At 39.9% G+C, this 23,734-nt stretch overlaps 1 protein-coding gene across 13 annotated transcripts in view; it reads right to left on the minus strand.

Moving 5' to 3' along the window:
- Zdhhc20 (zinc finger, DHHC domain containing 20) overlaps positions 1–23,734 on the minus strand; it is a 58,130-nt gene that overhangs the window by 21,665 nt on the left and 12,731 nt on the right. For all 13 annotated transcript variants that reach the window (XR_001781166.2, XR_003950907.1, XR_001781165.2 and 10 more), the window contains exons 3-7: positions 19,527–19,630; positions 11,155–11,275; positions 4,174–4,243; positions 3,262–3,294; positions 2,244–2,364 (exon numbers count right to left, since the gene is read on the minus strand). Coding sequence is in view for 8 of the 13 variants with exons in the window: in NM_001360098.1 (NP_001347027.1) it covers positions 2,244–2,364; positions 3,262–3,294; positions 4,174–4,243; positions 11,155–11,275; positions 19,527–19,630 (449 nt within the window). In the remaining 5 variants the exon portion in view is untranslated. The remainder of the gene's footprint in view (positions 1–2,243; positions 2,365–3,261; positions 3,295–4,173; positions 4,244–11,154; positions 11,276–19,526; positions 19,631–23,734) is intronic.

A 23,734-nucleotide genomic window follows, 5' to 3' on the forward strand; every position in this document is an offset into this window, starting at 1 on the left:
AATAAAGATCAGTATCTTTTCTATGGAAACAAAGACCTATCAGAAAGGAGCTGGAGAGATGGCTCAGAGGTTAAGAGTACTGGCTGCTCTTCTAGAGGTCCTGAGTTCAATTCCTAGTAACCACATGGTGGCTCACAACCATCTGTAATGAGATCTGATATCTCTTCTTGCCTGCAGGTGTACATGCAGCCAGAAGACTATACACATAATAAATCTTGAAAATAAAACTAATCAGAAAAAGTAGACAAAAGATCGAGCTCATAAAAAGATATGGCTATGAATAATAAGCACAGTCTTACATGTGCAGAGTTAACAAAGTTAAGTACTCTGATTGTAAGTCAACAGGCGGTAGCTACACTTTAAAAAAGGAGTATAAAAACATGGCATCAGGACACAGACATGGTTAGGACAGGAATAGGTTGAGACATACAATGAGAAAAATAAAACCAAAGGCTGAGGCAGGAGGACTGCCTGCTTAGGTTACATGGTGAGTTCTAGATTAGATTGGCTAATTTAAGACCATCACACAGACAGACAGACAGACATCTACTGGATGCTTTTCATTTGGAACATGTTTACATTAATTTAACCTATCACTTCTGTGCAGTTAGTATTATTCCAGATTTCACAATTGAAAGAGCAACCTAAGCTAACTTCCTTTGGCTATTTTACTATTCAGCAAACATTTATTAAACACCTATTGTGTTGGGTGCCAGGTAACATCCTAGATGTTCTACTGATGAAAAGGAAAAAATTTCTTGCCTTCATAGAGTTTAAATTATAAGAATATATAGTTATATAGATCTGCCTGCTTCTACAAGAACTCAGAGTAATTACCAACTGAAGGTTGGATACTGGGTTCAGCAGTGTGACAGTAAGGACTGAGCCTATATTTAATGGGAATGATGACACCAGGGGGCAAAATAGATGAAGTATATCCAGATATTTAAAGATTTAATGAAAGGGTAGAATATATATTTTAAAGTTACTTCTAAATTATATCAATAGCACATAAACATATAAAAATCAAATACCAAGAAAATGTTATTAATAACTACTTCTAAGATAGAGTTCTTTTTACACTTTTGTAGTTATTTTCCCCTCAAGAATATAAATTTACAAATTAAAAAGGTTTTAACTTGATCACATATTCTGAATAGATAAGCATTTGCAATGGTACCTAACACTCCTAAGAGAACAAGAATCAGCAGGTCTCTTCTCCTGTCGGCCCTTCTGAGCAGAGAGCACTGTCAGCAGCTCTCTAACATTTCCAGAGAGGCCAGGACACACTCACAGGTTACTTTTCCCCAGACACCATCACATACTATTTGCACTCCCGTATGCCTTGTTCCTTGTTCACAGCATAGTCCAGAGGTCACTCCCGGTTACCGCCCTACTGGGTGCTTGTTTCTGTATGCTTTCCTCTCACAGATAAATCAAACTTTAGTCCCTTGTTGTTAAAACATTTGATTATTTTCAACTACTTGCTATTTTTAAAAAATCTGAGAAGTTGGGGTTGGAGAGACATTTCAGCTGTTTAAGAGCCTGGCTGCTCCTGAAGAGGACCCAGGTTTAACTCCCAGAACATACATGTCAGCTCACAATCTCCTGTAACTCTACTTCCAGAGGATCTGACACCCTGCTCTGGCCTCTGCTGGAATCAGGCACATACCTGGTGCATCTATGTATATGGCAAAGCATCCAAATGCACAAAATAAAAATAAATCTTTTTTTAAATTCTGAGAAAAAGGGCTGGAGAGATGGCTCAGCAGCTAAGAGCACTGACTATTCTTCTGAAGGTCCTGAGTTCAAATCCCAGCAACCACATGGTGGCTCACAACCATCTGTAATGAGATCTGATGCCCTCTTCTGGTGAGTCTGAAGATAGCTACAGTGTACTTAGTACTTATAATAAATAAATAAATAAATAAATCTTTTTTAAAAAGTATGCAAACAGGAAGCAAGTATTAGTCTGGCCCAAGGATATCATTCTGAGCCTTATCAAGTCAAGTGAAAGTAGTGACCTCTTTAAAACAGCTCTTTTGGCAATCTGCATCACAGAGACACCTGTAGTCTATGAAATAAACACGTATTTACAAGTACACATGCAATTTATATGAAGGAAAGTATAGTCCTGACTGCACCATTATAAAATCTAATCTGATCTACTTATAAAAAGTACTAAGTGACTCTTTCAAATACATATCTTTTACATATGTTTAAGACAAAAAAAAAAGACTTACCGTCCAAAATTTTATAAAATACTCTAAAACTGTTGCAGCCACAAAAAGGCAATATAGTAGAGAATACAACAAAAACAGCATGAAGAATTTGTAATTAGTAAATCCCACACAGTTATTCACCCTGGAAGAATACAGAAAGTAACATTATAAAAAGAAGACAAAGCATAAGCACAGAATCAGAATGCAAATGTGGTCTCAGGCTTGTGGGAGAAGGACGTTTGAAGCTGTCTCATCTGTGAGATGTGGAAATTCTGGCAGCTTACAGAAGTAGGAATATACTTGATGTTACTAACCTCACAGACATGGCTAAGACAGTAGATTAATGTCTGCCTTTTAGTCATAGGAAGGAAAAAGAGGACCAGAAAGCTTTATGTCATCATTACTTGGCAATAGGTCAAGTAAGAAATAGAAAACAAAGCCCAGCATGGTGGCACACGCCTTTAATCCCAGCACTCAGGAGGCAGAGGCAGTGGATTTTTGAGTTCGAGGCCACCTGGTCTACAAAGTGAGTTCCAGGACAGCCAGGGCTACACAGAGAAACCCTGTCTCGAAAAACCAAAACTAAAACCAACCAAACAAACAAAAAGTAGAAAACACACTACCTTAACTATGGATATGTTTTAAATTAACATATAAATTTTGCAACTCTAATGTTAACTTTTAACATATCAACATCTGAATTATGTATTTATCAGAAGGTATTTTTAAAGAAAAAAATATAGATCCCTATTATATATACATGTGTGTATGTTTATGTATATATTAGTAATTTAATTGAGCTCAAATATAAATAATTGAACTGAATCAAATATAGGAATATTAGAGCTGGGTGTATGGTTGGTTTCAGTTGTACAGAGCACGTGCTTAGAATGTGCTGGGACTCTGGAGTTAAAAAACAGCATCACGAGATTTTAAAAAAGGGATTACTAAGAAAAAAAAAATCATTTTCAATTCCTGCTTCTGATGCCCAACCCTGGCCCCCTTGGTTTAGGCAATGTCTACTATTTTTCATACATACCATGGACAGTGATGATCCATCTTAAGAACACATCTAGGAAGCAAGCATACGAAAATTCATACAGAAAAATTGTGATTCTAGTTTCTCATTATTTTACTGAATTTAAAAATATTCCCTTATAACTAAATCTTATGAGGCAACCTAGAAACATCAGGTAACTTTTGAGATTCTGTAAGCACCTCCACGGGTAAACAGTCACAAGGTTTTTACACTGTGAAGTCAGTCCAGTGCATCTAGCTCACTGGACCAGACCAATGACATCTTATTATTCAGATGTGGGGATGACTTCTGGTACATTACAAAGGCCCAATTGAAACATCAGCTAAGAGCTGAGAGCTACCTCCGCAGTAAAGAGCCCTGACTGTTCTTCCAGAGGTCTGGAGTTAAAATTCCAGCAACCAACTACAGATCTCACAAATAATGTAAGAATGATAAGCCTAATACCCAGAAAGTAGCACAGCTTGTCTAAGCGGCTTGGATTAGTCAGGGTTTTAAACTAACTTCTCACATGAAAACAAGGCTTAAAATGGAAGTGATGGCAGATAAAAACAATTATAGTATTTACTTCATTGATTTTTTTCATATCAACATTGATAACAAAAACAAGAAACTATCATGGTCTCTAATTCAAGAAGTAATCAATCATACTTTACAAGGCGGCTGTAGCCACTGGCTCCTTAACATCACATGAAGCACAGTACAGAGAGCTTATTTAAAATTAAAATTCTATTCAACCAGCAGAGAATCTCTTCTAGTATATTTTAGCTTACATAATCATTTATGATAGTTCTATATTAACATCAAGTGACAGGAAAAGATGAAATGGCTTTGCTAAGTATGAGGAAGCATGTAATGTCTGTCTGTTACCTAGGACTAGGGTGGCACTAAGAAAGCAAACTGAGTAGCACTCACCTGTCACATGCTGAGCAGTGATGGGCTCGGTCAGGTTTAATCAACTGACATTTTTCACAATATCGGATAGCTAGAGAGAGAAAAAAAAAGAAGAAACTCAAAGGTGTGTGTGGTGGTTTGAATAAAAATGGTCCCCAAAGGTCCACAGAGAGTGGCTCTATTAGGAGGCATGGCCTTGTTGGAGTTGTTGTGGCTTTGTTGGAGGAAGCGTGTCACTAGAGGGTGGGGTTTGAGGTCTCATAAGCTCAAAACCAGGTCTAGTGGCTCATTCATTACTGCTGCCTGTGGATCAAGATATAAAACTGTCAGGGCCTTCTCCAGCACCATGTCTGCCTGCATGATGCAATGCTTCCCACCATGATGATAATGGACTGAACCTCTCAAACTGAAAAGCAGCAACAATGAAATGTTTGCCTTTGTAAGAGTTGCTGTGGTCATGGTGTCTCTTCACAGCCATAAAACCCAAACTAAGACAATGTGTAAACTTAACTCATTTTTATAAAGCTTGATTTTCAAAATATACTCTGGAAACTAACAGTGATTAGTTTAAAAATACCAGAGTACACCAGAGAGCTTCTCAAAATGTCAAAAGAAAGGGGACTACATGATGTATCCTCTCAGAAGCTTTCAAACTAAATAAAGTAGATGCAAAGTAGGTGACTCGAAGAAGGCCAAATGCCATGATTAATAACAGAACCAGGCAAGAACTCCAGTCCAGAGTCCCAAGCCCAATGCTTGGTGATATAGCATAGTGTCTATAACAGCTTATTGATGTACTTAAGAGGCATTTTAAGCATTCTGATTTTGAAGTTTTGAAACAGCTTTATTTAAAGCCCCTCTAAATACCTCCTGTCTGCATCCACCCCTACCCTAGACCAATGACAATGCATTTCTGGAATAAAAATGAAAACTTCTTTATAAATAAATTCTAATACATGTTACACTATTACCTAATTCACATCCTACTGTTCAAAAGACACTGATCACCTACTATGTGCCAGGTATTCTAAACAAAAATCCCTGCTTTGTGAAGCTTATACACTCTATACTCTAGGGACTAACAGGCAAAAATAAATAGCATATTAGACAATGACATCAGACAGTAAGGGCAGTAGTCCAACTTTACAGCATCTGAGAAAACAAAGGGTTAGAGACTGAGGATGCAGTGCACATGGAACAATGCCAGCCTAGCATTCATGCACAAAGCCTAAGATCTGAAGCATACCACTGCATGTACAAGACATGCAGGCCTGCACAAGTTCAAGGTCATGAGCAAATAATTACACTGGGAAGTTTGAGGCCAGTCTGGGATACAGGAAACTTCAGAGGAAACAAAATGAAACACTGTTTTGAAAAATAAAGATTCTATTTAGAAGTAACAGTCTGCCATTAGAAAACTGCTTGCTCTTACAGAGGATCAAAGTTAAGTTCCCAGCACACATGTCAAGTGGCTCCAAACCATCTATAACTTCAGCTCCAGACCTCTGGCCTCCAAGTATACAAGCCTACAAGCAGATACACATACCAAAACCTAATAAAAAAATAAATTTTTTTTAAAGTGACAAATTAGGCCAGGCAGTGGTGGCGCAAGCCTTTAATCCCAGCACTTGGGAGGCAGAGACAGGTGGAGTTCTGAGTTCGAGGCCAGCCTGGTCTACAGAGTAAGTTCCAGGACAGCCAGAGCTACACAGAGAAACTCTGTCTCGAAAAACAAAACAAACAAACAAACAAACAAACGAAAAGACAAATTAGGATACTTATTACAGCTATTTTAAATAATGAAATACGAGGAAGATTTTCTGGGGTTTGTTGTTATTGTTGTTGTCTTTATTTTTGGTTTTTGAATTTTGTCTTTTTTTGGGTGTATTTTGCGTGAATGTATGTTCTGTAAAACTGGTTTGTGTTTGGTGGCCTTGAAGGCCATAAGAGGGCATCAGATCCTTAAGGAACTGAAATTACAGGCAGTTGAGAGCTGGGAATTGAACCTGGGTCCTCTGAAAAATCAGCCAGAGCTCTTAACTGCTGAACCATCTATTTCTCCAATCCCCAAGAATCATTTTATAGATGAAAATGGCCTTATACTTCATGGTATATCTGTATGGCATACTATTCTGCAAAACAAGAATTTTCCACATAAAATACATATCCCATTAAGGAAAAGACAGAACCCTGAAGATGGTGCCAATAATGCTGAGTCCACACAGGAAACAGAAACATAAGGCTACGTGTTTAGTACACTCAGGATCGGAAAGCAGTTAAGCTCGCTCCTCATGTTCCCTTTCCTCTACATCCTCTCTCCACTCTATCTGTGACAGCTGTGCACAGATCTGCGTGGCAGGCCCTGTAAGAACAATGGGTTGCAGTCAGCTGTGGTATTGCAAGAATTTAATCCAGCACTTGGAAGGCAGAGACAGGTAGATTATGATGAGCTTTAGGGCTACATGGTGAAACCCTGTCTAAAGGAGGGATAATGGGAGAAAGAAACAAAACAATGCTTAATAAATGAGCAGTTGAAGCTAATGAAACAGCTGCAGTTTTTGTACAGAGCAGCCAGACAAGGACAGTACTGAGGAAAGATGCAGCAGAGTGTGGCTAGGGTGTTCATCAGAGTTCCTATACATGGCAAATACTGCCCACCTGCAAACCTGTCTCCTGCTTCCATGACACTAGATTTTAAATGGAAATCTGTTTTCTATGAGTTTGAAGGTTCAAACAACTCATTAAAGTACAAGTATCCTTCCAAAGCTAGAAACACAAAAATGGCTCTGACTGGACAGACAGACAATGAATAGAAAGGCACATGCCCAGGTGAATAATGAACTCTGACAGAGGGCTCCTGGGATGTGCTGGGGCAAAATGTCAAATCCTTCTGAAATCTTAAGAATCCAAGGTGCAGCTGGGTGGTGGTGGAGCACGCCTTTGATCCCAGCACTGGGGGGGCAGAGGCAGGTGGATTTCTGAGTTTGAGGCCAGCCTGGTCTACAGAGTGAGTTTCAGGACAGCCAGGGCTACACAGAGAACCCTGTCTCGAAAAACCAAAGGAATCCAAGGTGCAGCTTTGTTGATAAAATGTGCCAGAAATGAAGATAGGCTGAAAAGATGCCTGGAATCCCCTCTTAGGCTATCTGTTGCAGGAACCAGGCACCTTCCCACAGTTGTGCTGGTAAGGCTCTGCCTCAGTGGGCTGGCCAGCTATGTATGCACTGGCAGGCAATGGCTGACCTGTTTTTATCTCATGGAGACTCTCTGGCCCAGAGCTCCCCATGGTCTCTACCCAGCTTGCTAAGTTTCCACTGGCTGATAGCTACCTTGCCAGACCCAGCCTTCCCCCCAGGCTGCTTTTTCCTTCTTTGTTTCTCTGTATAGCCATGGCTGTCTTTGTGGTGCACATCTGGCAAACCCATGAGACACAAACTTAGTTCAGAAACAATAACTCATTTGCAGGGTACAGCAACTAAAATCCGAATTCTGACTGATCCGCCATTGAAACTGGGAGACACAAGCAATTACATCTTGTCCTCATGCTATCCCCATCCAAAATAACCTAACCCTCTCCTCTTCCTCTCTTTCCCCCTCCAACCGGAAGTCCCCTACTCATCCAGTGATTGGCTCCTTTATTCATCAGGGGATTGGTTCACAAGAAGTCACCTGAGTATGACTCACTCCTTGTCCAAAGCCCCTCCCAGGAGAGCAGAATTACTATCAACATACAAGCAACCCCAGGGCTATCCACAACACTTCCCCTTTCTGTCCAATTAGAAGACTTTTATCTCAGATATAAATTGTGTATCCTAAGCCTGCCCCTCCCTAGCACGAGTGTATAGCTATACTAAGTTTTAAGAGATTGCCTTTAATTATGTGTAATGTGTTTCTGTGATGATATGCATATGGGTACAGGTGATTTCCCAGCAAACGTGATGTTTGGTTTGATGCTGGGAGACAAACCCATAGGTCCTCCACAGAAGCAGCAGGAACACTTAACCCCATCCTCCACCCTCTACAGCCCCATGAAACTAACTTTTTTAATGTATGAGTGTTCTGCCTGCATGTATTCCTACATGCTGGAAGAGGGGGGGCATCAGATCCCTTTATAGATGGTTGTGAATCACCATGTGGTTGCTAGGAATTGAACTCAGAACCTCTGGAAGAGCAGCCAGCATTTTTTTTTAAATTTAAATGTATTTATTTATTTTATCTAAGTACACTGTAGCTGTCTTCAGACCCCAGAAGAGGGCATCAGATCCCATTAGAGATGGTTGTGAAACACCATGTGGTTGCTGGGATTTGAACTCAGGACCCCTGAAAGTGCAGTCAGTGCTCTTAACCGCTGAGCCATCTCTGCAGCCCCAGCAACTACCAGTCTTAACAGCTTGAGCCATCTTACCTGCCGGAAACTTTTTCTTAATAAACTTCAACTCTGCTTTATCCTGATCCATCCTGAAATTCTGTGCATAAGTCATAAACCCTGGCCTGACCTTGAGCCCTCTGAAAGAACTAACTCTTCAGACTGCACTGCCGGCAGCATCAAACTGTGCCTTCTGGGGCTACTGAGGTGACTTGGGCTTCAAATGTTTAAGTGACTTGCACAGCACTAATAAAGAAAAATGAAGGCTTTATCTTCAAGAGATGTGTTTATTCTGTACTGTAAAAAGCAAGTTGCATCATTTATCATGTGTTGTCTGTGTGTGGTATGGTATAAGTGTTGTACACACTTGTATGGAGGCCAGGAAAAACTCTTCCGTTGCCTGGACACAGCATCTCATCCTGAGCAGGAAGCTTGCTGCTTTGGCTAGGCTGGCTGGCTGGTGCTCACAGGAAGTTCCTGTCCTCACCCTGCAGTGTTACAGGCACACACTGCAATCCTGGGATTTTTACGTGGGTGTCAGAGACTCAAACTCAGGTCCTCATGGCAAGCACTCTTACCCACTGAGCCATGTCTCCAACCCACCATCTGTTTTCCATCTTTAGAATCCCAATAGACTCCTTAAAATATTGCAGATAATTAAAACTTTTCTTGCTCTGTTTCTTTTTTTTTGTTTGTTTTGTTTTTATTTATTTTATATATGTGAATACACTGTCAATGTCTTCAGACACACCAGAAGAGGGCATCAGATTCCATTACAGATGGTTGTGAGCTACCATCTAGCCATCTAGCCATCTAGGCAGGCTAGAACCAGGAAAATGAATTGGGCTTGTTAGGATTGCTATTGCTGTAATGGGAATTGATTTTGGGAATTGAACTCTGGATCTCTGGAAGAACAGTCAGTGCTCTTAACCCCTGAGCTATCTCTCCAGCCCTTGTTTTGTTTTTTGAGACAGAGCCTACCTATGTAATAATGTAACTCATTATGTAAGACCAGGATAGCCTCATACTCTGTCTGATGGGATTAAAGGTGTGAACCACTATACTCAGTTTAAAACTTTGAGTCAGGGTTTATACACAGCCACAACAGTAAGCTCCTTGATTGTGTGCTCTGTTCCTGAGAAGTTCATTTGGTTCCAAAATTAGAATACTTGAATTCAATTCCTGTTTCTTCACATACAGCCTTGTGATGATCTTGAACAAGTAATTCAACCTGTGTCCATTGACATTATCTACTGCCATCCTGAGTCACACAGTACAAGGACTCCCCCAGAGCGATCACAGTTGGTTTTCCTGCAGTCTGCTAGCATGCTATAAATGGCCATATAGATGTTTATAACTGCACTCAAATGCCTGCAATATGCCTGACTCCATCCCAGCCCTCCAGTGGCCGAGGCAGGAGGATCGGAGTTTAAGGCTAGCCCATGCTTCTGTCAGGAAGTCTGGCAATAACTCCCAACCTAGGTTCTGGTTCCTCTGCTGCTTTTCACTGGTCTCTCAGCTTCCTGGGCTGGTCCTCATTATGGTGACAAGATTATCCCAGGTCTGTATCTTACTTTCCCGTGTACACATGGGACTACAATATCTACCCCATGGGGTTATTGTGAACTTCAATGAGTTCTGTACACCTCAGCACAAAGGAACCATTAATCTGGTACTATCTTGTCTGAACCAATTAACAAGTTATATAACTTAAACAATTCCCTCTAGTATAGAAAGTGACCAGCTCAACAGCATCTCTGACTCCTCTCTATCAGAGAGTTAAACCAAAGTAAAGGGAAGAATGTCTCATCGACCCTGAGGGGCAGTGTCCCAGAGGAAACAGGCAGGCTAGAACCAGGAAAATGAATGGGGCTTGTTAGGATTGCTACTGCTGTAACGAAACACCTGATCAACACAAGGCCAGAAGGAAAGGATCTGGATTACACTTCCACATCGCTGTTCACTGAAGGATGTCAGGGCAGGAACGCAAGTATGGCTAGAACCCGGAGGCAGGAACTGATGTAGAGGCCATGTAAGGGTGCTGCTTACCGGCTTGCTCCACCTGCTTTTTTTTATAGAACCGAGGACCATCAGCCTAGGAATGGAACCACTCACAATGGGCTAGGTTCCTCGTCCACCACTAATTAAGAAAATGCTCTACAGGCTTGCCTGACCTCATTTTCTCAGTTGAAGTTCCCTCCTTTCTGATGATTCTAGTTTGTGTCATGTTGACATAAAACTAGCCAGCAGAGTTCATAGCTTGGCCTCAAAACTCGTATCTTGGTAAATTTTCTCCCCATTGTCTTTACTTCTCCCCATATTTCACACTTTCTTGATTTCTTATTTATACACTGACATACAATAGTTAAATTTAAATCAGAACTTTCAAACGGCAGTGTAGTAGGAACAGGATTTGAAAGCTCTAGCAGAGAAGGCTGAGTGTTAGAGTGAAAACAGGCAACAAGACAAACTAAACCCAGATTCACATTGAACCCCTTTGAGAAGTTGCCTTACATCTGAAATACCACACAAGATGCAGTCAACAGGAAATTGTGGTCAGTCAAGTCAAGCAGATCTATCCTAATAGAAACATGCACATTTAAAACTCCTTTCAAAGTCCAGCCTGCTTCTCTTACCCTTTGAAGCTGATGTGGTGTAGATAGGCAGGTCTCTTGCCGCTCTTCTCAAAATGTCTTGCTGTCTTTCTTGGCTGAACTCCTTCTCATAACGCTCCTTCTCAGAGTTTGACAAGTAGAACTAGATGGAGAAAGACAACGACTACATTTGTACTTCTTACCTAGTGTGCTTTGAAAAAGTTTTACCTGCAATAGGGGGAGGACTCCCAAATAAAAACATGAAAACAAAACAAACTTCGAACTTAACTTCGTGTACACTTTAACAAAAAACCCTACAGATGAAAAGTATTAGCACTTCCTACTAAGGACGGCTTAGCACAGGAACTCCACGATTTTTGCACCTTTGCCTTTTACAGGTGAAATTTAAATCCTTAATAAATCACAGTTTAAAAAAAATGTTGAGGGCTGAGAAATATGGCTTGGTGGTAGAATGATTGCCTAGTAACACCAAACTTTTTTATAACAATTATGTAAGTAAAATTAAAATAATTATGCAACTATGTATATAAATAAGTACATATAACTAAGTAAATATGAAACATTTATAAATAAATGTAAGTTACTGCCAAGTGTCTTTCTTCTCTACTTGCATGTTTATGTATATGTAAACATGTATATATATGGTGTATATATATATATGTGCTCAAGGTGGGTGTATGCACAAGTCTGCTAATGCTCTGTTTGTGGGTGTATGTGCACATGTGTAGAGGACAGAGATCAGTGCTAGGTGTTTTTCTCAATCACTCTTCACTCTACTTTTTGAGGCAGAGTCTCTTACTGGACTCAGCCCATCGTTTTTTTTTGCTGGGATGGTTAGCCAATAAGCTTCCATGAATCAGGCGCCTGCCTTTGCTGCACCAGTGCTGGAGATACAAATGTGATGTGTATATATTCAGTTTATATGCTAAGGATCTGAATTCAAGTTTTACTCAAGCACTTTACCAGCTGAGCCTTCCCCCCAGGCTGCTTTTTCCTTCTTTGTTTCTCTTGTGTAGCCATGGCTGTCCTGGAACTGGAGCTGCAGATCAGGCTAGCCTTGAACTCCTGCCTCTCCTGCCACATGCTGAGACTACAGGCATGCAGCACCATGTCCAGCTCCCTCCACTCTCAAGATTTGTTTCACCTGTTCTTCCCCCAGTGCTCCTGAGCCATAGAGGGAGTGATGCAGATGCCCCTACTTAGAGATGAGCGCTCAACAAATCATTTCTTCTCAGCATTTCGACCAGTTATGAGTCTCTGCAGTAACTGCTACCACCCTATACAAAAAGCAGCTTCTCTGACCATAGCTAAGTTCTAGAGAATTTAATTTTTACAAGGTTGCTATGCTCAAGTTACAGTGAAACCCCTGGCAGAGAGCCCCATGTTTGTCTTTCCAAATGCCTCAATGAAAAAAAAAAAAAACAGCATTGCTCACACTTTTCATTGTTTTAATTTTTTTTTCCTTTAATTATGTGTAGGTGTGTGCCTGTATGTGGGTGAATGCATGTTAGTGTAGGCAGAAGCCAAAGACACCGGATCCTCTGGGGATAGATTACAGACTTTTGAGACACCATCTGTCATGGGTTTTCAGTACCAAACTCAGGTCTTCTGGAAAAGCAGCCAGTGCTCTTATCTGCTGAGTCATCTCTCCAGTCCCATTGGGTTTTTGGGTTTTTTTCACTTTTTAAAAGGCAAGTACCTGTGCTAAATTCTCTTCAGACTCACCAAGGTTCACCACCTTATCAACCTCCTCCCCAATGAGATAATCCTCTCATAGGTGTCTGTCTGTTTGCGGGGGAGGGGAGCTTAAAAATAGTTTTCATAAAATACATTATCATATATTCTTGTCCCTCCCAACTCCTATGTCCTCCCTCCCAATTCCCTACTGACTTCATGTTCTTCCTCTTTCTCTCAAAAAACAAAAACCCCAAAGCCAAAACTCAAAACAAACACAAAAAGACAAAAAAAAAAAAAACCGAAAAACCTCAACTACAACAACAACAACAACAAAATACCCCAAAAAAAACCATGGAGTCCTCCCTCTAGTTTATTTCTTTTGAGACAGGATCTTAGCTGGGCAGTGGTGGCGTACACCTTTAATCCCAGCACTTGGGAGGCAGAGACAGGTGGATTTCTGAGTTCGAGGCCAGACTGGTCTATAGAGTGAGTTCCAGGACTGCCAGATCTATACAGAGAAACCCTGTCTGGAAAAACCAAAAACAAACAAACAAACAAACAAACAAACAAATCAAGGGTCTTCCATGATGTCTTATAACTAGGAATTTCTAATTTTTTAAAAAATCAATTCTGACAGTTTTGCTTTTTAAAACTAAGAATAACTTAGACTTTTTAAAAAAATGTTTCAGATTTTAACAATAGTGACCCTTCTTTTTAAAAAAATCAAGGACTCATTAGCTAGAATTTCCCATAGTCCCACATAAGGAACACTTTGATCTATGCTAACTCAAACAGGGAACTGCCCTATCACTGCTAAGAATGGACTATACATACTGTTATAAATAAGACAACAGCTTGGGCTCAGGAAACCATGACTGTAAGAGATGAGGAAATTTTCATATTACACATTACTGGCAAAGACAGTCTGTAGTCTCTGGAATCTTTTTCTAGCGACCGCTAAGGTGACTACTCCAGCTTTTTACTACTGCTGTCACTGCTTGCCAAACCTCAACAAGACAGTGTACTAAGAATTAAGAACATCTTCCTAGGTTATATAGCATGACTTGAACAGAAAGAGCAGTCAGAGAAAACGTATACAGTTTTACTTATGGTGAACGTCTTCACAAACTTTCCTATGCCTCATAGACTTGATACTTTCAGGAAGAGAAGTAAAATCTCATGGTATGATGTTCACTAATTACACTGCAGAGCCTCTGACCAAGTATCTGCAGTTCCTCTGGACTGACCCATCTAGCCTGCGTCAGGATTCCAGACCTCAGCTCGACTGCACTTTTACCCATCATCACTAATTTTTCTTAAGAATTTTGGTCAATGCAAACTTTCAGATACCATAATATACAATGTTCAATACTACTGACTGTAATGTAAATTAAACTAAGAGATGCCTTTATTAGCTTAAATCCAATGTTCAAAAAATTCCACTTAAATATGTAAATGAATCAAGGTTGGTTCTGCATGAATTTAGCATGCACAAAGTCCTGGGTTCAATCCCCAGCAGCAAAATAACTAAGAATAGATGTTTTACATCATTATTGTTTTAATGGGGTAGTTATGCTATGTTGCTCAGGGTCATCTCAAACTCCTGCATTCAAGCATTCCTCTTGACCCAGTTGCCTGTGTTGCCAGACTACAAGCTCACTCAGAATCTAACCATAAACATGTATTAAATACCATTTAAGCCAGCCATAGCAACGAGGACACACCTTTAACACTCAGGAGGCAGAGACAGGCAGATCTCTGAGTTGAGGGTAGCCTGAGCTATAGAGCAAATTCAGAGCAGCCAGAGCTACACAAAAAATCGGTCTCCCAAATGAAAACAGCAGCAGTAAGACATCAAGGCCCACGGTTGAGCAGGTGATTAAGAACATCTACTGTCACTGCAAAGGATCTGAGTTTGGTTCCCAGAACCAGCACACCAGCTTACGACTGTCTTCACCAACCTAATCCTTCACCAACACCACACATATGTACAGTGCACATTCATGCCTGCAGTATAACACTCATACACATAAAATAAAAATAACCAACAGCTAAGCACTGTTTCAAATGGCACAGATCTAAAGATGAATAAAAAGAAATCCTGCCTTCAAAACAAAGAATTATAAAATAAAAACCAGTGCAATAGAGTTACAGGAGCTATCAGGTTGCTGGTAGATAGATAAAAGATTTCCCAGCAGAGGACTTTGTGCACTAAAATGTCTGCACCTGCCAGGCCAGGTGTGTCCACTGGTGCAGTAACTGCATGGCTGACAGATCTGATGCCCACTCCACAGAGGGAATCCATTCCTAGTAGTAAGTCTAGATAAATGTGCATGGCTAACAGGCAGAGCAGTGATGACAACATACACCACCGCTATTACTGTTGTTTTGCCAAACGGATGACATGGTGCCAAACTGCCTTATAAATACTTATGTCTTTACCCATACAGTAGAGCTGCACTCTCAGCATTGGTCAGAAGCTTGTTTGCAGTGGCTGATGGTTAATGCAGAGACTTATAATTGGACAAAGCACTAAGAATACGTGACTACTGACAGGTCAGCCCTAAACACATCTCCATCATCCCTTCCGAGGCCCAGGAAGCATAGTGGAGGCTGTGGGGGCAGAAAGAATGTACAAATGAAGGACAGGATGAAGAAACACTGGACATGAGATGGCCACTGTTACTCATGGGCTCACGGTTATCTGTGCAGGACTGCGTCAACATCCCATTACAGACAGGCAAAAAGCTCCTAAGGCCCTACCCTAGTTGAGGAGATGGTACATAATGGCTACCAGGGATGGGAGATTCATTTTTCTTCAGTGGTGTGGCTACAGGTAAGTTGCTCATGCTCCAGTAAATAACACATATCCATGTTCAGGAAGATCATCCTAATCCAACTCAGTGAGGCATAATCTCAATCTCTCTGTCTCTTTCACATACACATACACACACATACACACACACACACACACACACACACAAACACACACACGCACGCACAGAAACACACACACACATACACACACATACACACACGCGCGCACACACACACGCACACACATGCACATACACACACGCGCGCGCATGCACACACACACACGCACACACACATACACACACACGCACGCACACACACGCACGCACGCACACACACGCACACACACACACATACATACACACACACACATGCACACACACACACAGAGTCATGCATACACACACAGAAAAAAAAAAGAGTTTAGAGGTTTGGGGAAGAAGATAAGGGGGGCAGCGAGTATGATCAAAATACATTATATACATATATAAAACCGTCAACATTTTTTCTTGATTTATCTTAATCTTTATTTTAAGGTAAGATAAAAATAGTGATTTCAAGAAAGATTCTTGGAGATGGAGGTGGTGGTGGTAGATACCATAATGGGGGATATTTACCATAAAAAAGGGTATACCCTAAAAATAAAAGGGAGTTTTCCAGAAAGGCAAAGGAAAAAGAATATTGGCAAAGGGGACAATGAGAAACAATAGGGTGTGAAAATAGCCTGGTGCTGGAATAGAGCTACCTTTCAAAGGCAATAAAGGTAATAAAATCGCATGCTGGCTCACATAGTAAGGTTGGTGTGTTAGTTACCATGTGAGTGAACATCATCTCTTATCATGCAGTAGACTGGCAATCTCTATACACTTCCAACCAGAAAATGGTGGGCCCAATTTTCCTTTTAGAAAGGACAACATATTTTGCTGGGCATAGGGCTCATGCTTACAGCCCAGCACTTGGCAGACTGTGGTAGAAGTCTACCTTGAATGTAAGGCCCCTTGGGTTACAGAGAAAAGCACTGTCTCAAAACCATTATTACAGAAACAAAACAAGAAAAGAAAGCAGGCAGCCATCTTTCTTGAGGAGATGGAATAATGTCGACCAGCTATCCTCATCTGTAGTCACCCTTTCATCATTCTTTCAGGTTTTTAATCCATTTGCCTATTGTACAGAAACAGGCCTGATTTATACAATGGGGATACTAGAGGAAACAACAAATATTTTCCCTGCAGGAAGCCCAGGAGGAAGGAGACTTACAAACATCTCAGCAGGACTCCAAGTCCTAAGGAGAACACTGTGGACACCACCTAACAGGAGTTTTTCCTCCCCACAGTAATTTTACCCAGTTCTGCTAGGCCATATCACTCTTTTTCGAATGTTACTTCAATTTTCTAAATGTATTATAATCTTTCTGCCACATGCTTACTTAACACCTGACTCTAAAGACCAGGTCTATCTGATTTTCCTGTTTAATCTTTAAACCCAGCAGATCAGAAGCAAGACAGTTACTTACTGTGCACCTAATGATTGGAAAGAAAATAATTCCAGTTTTTATAACTTTACTCCCCTGAAAAATTTAGGTTTTGCCTTTTTTTTTTTTTTTTTTGGTTTTTTGAGACAGGGTTTCTCTGTGTAGTCCTGGCTGTCCTGGAACTCACTCTGTAGACCAGGCTGGCCTAGAACTCAGAAATCCTCCTGCCTCTGCCTCCCAAGTGCTGGGATTAAAGGCGTGAACTACCATGTCCTGCCATGTGCTATATTTTCAAGTCATCACTACTAAGAACTGGTTAATTTGGTCTTTTTAAATATAAAAGATGATGAAATAGACAGAAGTTGGTAACATAACTTTAAGGACTAATTATTACCAAATGCTTTAAGAACACATCTCAGAAACCAGTAGGTTTGATTTATGGTTTACTTCTCACTCAGGCATCCAAAAGTAAAAGTAGACAATAGCTTATGCAGCCTTCCAATCCTAAGGGAAATAACACAGCCTTACCTGTAACCACCCTAAACAACAGGCCCAGGAAACACAATGTTATCTACTACAACAGAACAATAATAGTGAAAATGGCCTACAACAACATAGATGAACCCTACAATTAGAATGTTAAAGCTGAGCCAGACACACAAGCACTTATGAGTCTATATACCAGGAAAGCAGAGGAAAGATTTCCTGTGAGAGGGCTGGGAAGATATGGAATTATTTTCTCTCCAATCATTAGGTGCACATCTAAGGCTGATGCAGGGCTGGGAAGATTCTGTTCCCTCAAATGGCATAGATGATTGTTAACATAGGTATTTAATTTTAGTGAAATCTTTTGTTTGTTTTTTGAGGCATGGTCTTTCTATTAAGTAGCTCAACTGCTCTGGAAGTTGCTATGTAGACCAGGCTGGCTTCAGAGATCCACCTGCCTCTGTACCTCAAAGCTGGGCTTAAAGGATAACATCCTACAGCACAACCCATCACGCGCTAGCTATTCTTATGTCAACTTAACACAAGCAGAGTTATCTGAAAGAAGAGAAACTCAATTGAGAAAAATGTCTCCCTAAGATCTGGCTGCAGGAATTGTTCTTAACTAGTGATTGATGGGAGGGCCCAGCCCATTGTGGGTAATGCCATCCCTGGGCTGGTGGGTCCTGAGTTCTGTAAAAAAAGCAGGCTGAGCAAGTCATGAGGAGAAGCAAGTAAGCAAGCGGCTCCCCTCCATGGCCTCTGCATCAGCTCCTGCCTCCAGGTTCCTGCCCTGCTGAGTTCCTGTCCTGACTTCCTTCTATGAACAGTAATATGGAAGTGTAAACCAAATAAACTCTTTCTTCCCTGAGTTGCTTTGGTCATGGTGTTTCATTACAACAACAGTAACTCCATCTAGGACATCTGGCCTAGTTTGTAAATCTTATCAAATGTACACTTAGGACTTTTATTTTTTTATATATAGATTGTCTTTGAAAATATGAAGTGAAAGTTGGTATGTTAAACTATATGGTCTATAATTTTTAACAAATTTTGAAACATTAACATGAAGGAAAACAATATTACTATCATAATATTTGACTATTAATCCTGAAGCAGGAATATGTTAAAAAAAAAGTCAGTCCTCACATGTATCCCACAGAGACAGGAATGATTTTCTAACAAGAAAACTGATGCTCAGAATTAATGTGTTGAAGAGAGAGAAAAAGAAAAATCAAACTCAAACAGTCTTAACTCTAATGTATGTGTGTGTGTGTGTGTGTGTGTGTGTGTGTGTGCGCATGCTTGTGGATGTACATGCTGTTTGTTTGAGGTCTCACTATATCCAAAGATGGCTTTGAATTTGCAATCCTCCTGTTGAAAGCTGTATTGATAGGAATGTGCCACCATTATGCCCAGCCTACAGAAGAATTTGATCACCTTGCTATACTAGATTTCAGGGAGGGAAGAATTCATTTGTGTCAAGGCAAGAGAGGTTTTCAGTTGCAAAATCTACTGCACATTTCTAAATGTTTGCCTATATTACTCTTACCTATATATCCTCCAAACAGAGAAATGCAGTCACAGCAAGATGAACCTTGAATAACTGTTTTCCACAGCGACACATCCTTTAGATACAGCACATATGTTCATGGCTGAGAAAATATGCTGAGTTTCTAAGAACCAGCTCTACTTACCTAACTGAATTCTGACCCTAAAAATTTTTACTTAGTGTTTAAGAAAATTCAGCATGCCAGAAACTATTAGTATAAGTAGACACTTCCTCCACTGTCACTAGATTGTGCTGAGAACAAGCCAATGACTCACAGTCACATTACCAAGGAATTTTACAAATGGAAAGAGAACAAGTGTTTCATGCAAGGTTTTAACATAGTAAGACAAGGGAGTATCATTCCATAACCAGTGAAAGCATTTGACAGTTTACCTCTTTGGAAGGGCTAGCAGGAGACGTGAATATTGTCATCCAATAAGACCATACAAACATAACAAAGAACAGATGGAAAGCCACAAGGTAAACAACGGTCTTTCCTGGTAAATAAAAACAAACAATATTTCATTGAGTTCAGGGGAAAAGAAAAATGCATTACATTAAACAGTACTTGGGTCATGAGATCTGATTTAATAAAAACTTTTATTTAAATATCAAATATATAAACTTCTTTATTATATAACATTAAGAAGATATTAAGAAATACTCAGTATTTGCATTTCAGAGCATGAGGTTATAAAATAAAATTTACTTATAAACCATAAGTTTATGGGTAAAAGCTACATTTGGTGAGACTTGATTACATTCAGCTGCTGAGGATCTCAGATAAAAACATCTTTGAAGCCGGGCGTGGTGGAGCACGCCTTTAATCCCAGCACTTGGGAGGCAGAGGCAGGCGGATTTCTGAGTTCGAGGCCAGCCTGGTCTACAAAGTGAGTTCCAGGACAGCCAGGGCTACACAGAGAAACCCTGTCTCGAAAAAAACAAAAACAAACAAAAAAACATCTTTGAACACCTTCTGAGGTCTGGTGCAGTGTGTGTGTCACCATGCCCAGTTGGGTTTGAATTTTTTTTTAAGATTTATTTATTTATTATAAGTACACGGGTTTGAATTTTTAAAGACTTATTTATTATAAGTACACCATAGCTGTCCTCAGACACACCAGAAGAGGGCATTGGATCCCATTACAGATGGTTATGAACTACCATGTGGTTGCTGGAATTTGAACTCACGACCTCTGGAAGAGCAAGTCAGGGCTCTTAACCACTGAGCCATCTCTCCAGCCCTGAGTTTGAATTCTTGAAGTTTTTTGACACGCTGGCCTTGAACTTACTATGTAGTCCAAGGTGGCCTGGAATTCATGACTCTCCTACCTCTGCTTCTACGTGAGGACAGCTAGAGTGTTAGTGCAACACATGTGTGCCTATAACTGGCCATTATTGTAACTTAAATGTTATTTTTTAATAACTTTTAAATTACTTAAAAGGACACATCGCTATGAACCAGGGGGAATTGGAAATAGAAAGTTAAAATGTTCTTTTGTTTTTTTGGGTTTTTTTTTGTTTTTGTTTTTGTTTTTTTGTTTGGTTTTTTTGAGACAGGGTTTCCCTGGCTGTCCTGGAACTCACTTTGTAGACCAGGCTGGCCTCGAACTCAGAAATCCACCTGCCTCTGCCTCCCCAGTGCTGGGACTAAAGGCGTGCGCCACCACGCCCAGATAATGTTTTTATTATCACCAAAAATAATGAAACTTGAATAACTCAATTTCTGTCTAGGTTAGAATCAACATAAGAAACGAAAAAGTTTCTACCATGAGTTTCTGCTCTAATCTTTCCCAAGGAGATTAGGGTCACATTTGACACATGGGACTCCAACTATCAACTCGCTGATATGGTATTAACCTTGTGTTGTGTTCTATAGTCTTTCTATTTGAAACAAGTAGAATTGGCTTTTATAAGAATCGAGAACCACGGACTAGGGATGAACTCTTTTTGGTGTGAAGTGTTCCATATATACACTCTGAAGATAAATTTGAACTTCCACTCATTTTTAAAGTCAGATTAAATGCCATTTCTTCCACAAAAGTCCTCTCCTTCCCCAGAGCTTACTTTTTACAGGCCACTCTTCTGTACTCACACTTGCTTAGACTTCAATTACAGCCCTCATTTCAAATAAGTCAGATACTTAAAAATGACAAATTCATAAATGCAAAACACTGGGCTGGAGAGATGTCTCAGTGGGTAAGAGCACCGACTGCTCTTCTGAAGTTCCTGAGTTCAAATCCCAGCAACCACATGGTGGCTCACAAACATCCATAATGAGATCTGACGCCCTCTTCTGGTGCATCTGAAGACAGCTACAGTGTAGTTAGATATAATAAATAAGTAAATTAATTAACTAATTAATCTTTAAAAAATAAAAAAGAAATGCAAAACCCCAATGTATCTACGTAACTAGGGTCTAGTTACATGAGTCACATCTGGCCTCAGCTCCTTTTCCTATGGAAAGCCTGAGCAGATGACATGCTTGCTTTCTAACCTTATGAGTGTGAACAAGGAGGCTTAGAAAATTCATTCTTACTTAATGTCACTTGTATGAAATCTTAAGGCCAGAATTGAAATTCACAACTGCTTGATAAAAATCTAAAGTCCTTCATTTATGTCTTCACTCCACCGAAATTATGTTTTCCTCCAGTTTTCCAGCCAGCATTTAACTAGTCATCTCTACTTCTGAACTAGGATTTGAATTCAAAATAGAACACAAATCACGGCTTCCTCTACATTTCAAATGCTCTTTCTTTTCTTTTCACTTCCACTAATATTGTTATCCATACTAAAAACTGGGGCTTCAGCAAGCTGCATTTCTCTGTGCTGATCATTCCTGCCAGGCCAAATCTCAGTCTACCCAGTGGGCTCAAAAAACACTGCTTCATTGTGTTTTCTTTGGGAATGAATTTGGGTCCTTCTCTTTCTCTTTCACCCCATATTCACTTCTGCCCACATCAAGCCAGCATTCTTCATCTACACACAACTATACAGCTGTAAGGCATACGATAACACCAAAGTCCTTTAAACTTAATTACTGACAACTAAGACTAACATAAACTGTTCAACTGTTAATTTTTTAACAAAATTAACTATGTACTACAAAGTAACTTCACCTTTCACATGACTAACATGTAGTAAAATGCATGATTACTTCAAAATCCTACAGAAACTTTTTACAGAAAGAGAACATCAATACACAGACACTAAGAACTCTCAGGGTGGTAGTGATTTGAAACTAGCTATATTTTGTCCCTCCAAGTGACCAAGTTTTACTCAACGACACTGGAAAGAATCCAGTGGCTTTTCTAGTGTGATCCACTGTGCTATGTCTCCAACAATTTGACTAGATTTGGAATGCTGTAATTTTTAAAACCTGAAGAAACAGCATTTGCTAAACAATTTCAAAGATAAACTGGTTAGCCACATCTTGAACAGTTCTAACATTTACTTTACATTTCCCTTAGGAAATTTCTACCGTCCATGAACACAAATCCCAGCAACCACATGGAGGCTCACAACCGTCTGCAATGAGATCTCACGCCCTCTTCTGGTGTGTCTGAAGACAGCTACAGTGTACTTATACACAATAAATACATAAATTGAGAAAAAAAAACCCTCAAGAATATCAATACATATGAGAACTTTGAAAAATAATGTCAAGGCTGAGCAGATGGTATATGCCTATGACACTGGCATGTGGAGACTCAGCTTTGTCTGTAACGTTACCATTTGAAGGCAAAGGCAGGTCGATCTCAAGTTCAAGACACAAAGCAAGTTCTGGGAAGCCTGAACTATACAAAAGACCCGGCCTTAAAATATACAAAGCAAAATCTTCAGAAATTCTCTGCATTTTGTATCTATACTATCAACATACATAAAATAATTATGAGTTGAAGACAGGACTACCAAGACCAAATCTATGGTTCTTCTATTGCTGAAAATTAGACTTAAGAGCAACTTTAAATAATCAGGCATGACTATTTCTGGTAATAAGAATAAATATTAAGCTGGGTGGTGCTGGTGCTGACCTGTAATCCCAGCACTGGGAAAGCAGAGGCAGGCAGATCTATAAGTTCCAAAACAGCCAGGACTACACAGAGAAACCTTGTTTTGAAAAACCAAAGAGAAAATAAAATAAATCAATGTTAATAAGTGTTAACTGTTCAGCTGTTTTAAAATCTTCTGGATTTTTGCATGTTAAAATCTAATTTATTTTTGAAAGTTTACTTCAATGATACTCCTAAAGTTTTCTTTAATGCTAGTGAAAGTCTTTTTAGAAAAGATCTTTCCCTCTAGGTGTTATTTGATTGGCCATTATAAACTTTTTTTTTTTTTTTTTTTTTGGTTTTTTGAGACAGGGTTTCTCTGTATAGCCCTGGCTGTCCTGGAACTCACTTTGTAGACTAGGCTGGCCTCGAACTCAGAAACCCGCCTGCCTCTGCCTCCCAAGTGCTGAGATTAAAGGCGTGCGCCACCACACCCGGCTTCATTATAAACTCTTTTATTCCCTTGATCTAATAATACAAATTTCAAGTCTGGTGATTTGGTTACGTATCTGTGACTAGTAATGTGCTATTTTAAACACACACATGAAC

Source organism: Mus musculus, chromosome 14, assembly GCF_000001635.26.
Source record: "Mus musculus strain C57BL/6J chromosome 14, GRCm38.p6 C57BL/6J".
In the NCBI taxonomy this organism is placed as follows: Eukaryota; Metazoa; Chordata; class Mammalia; order Rodentia; family Muridae; genus Mus; species Mus musculus.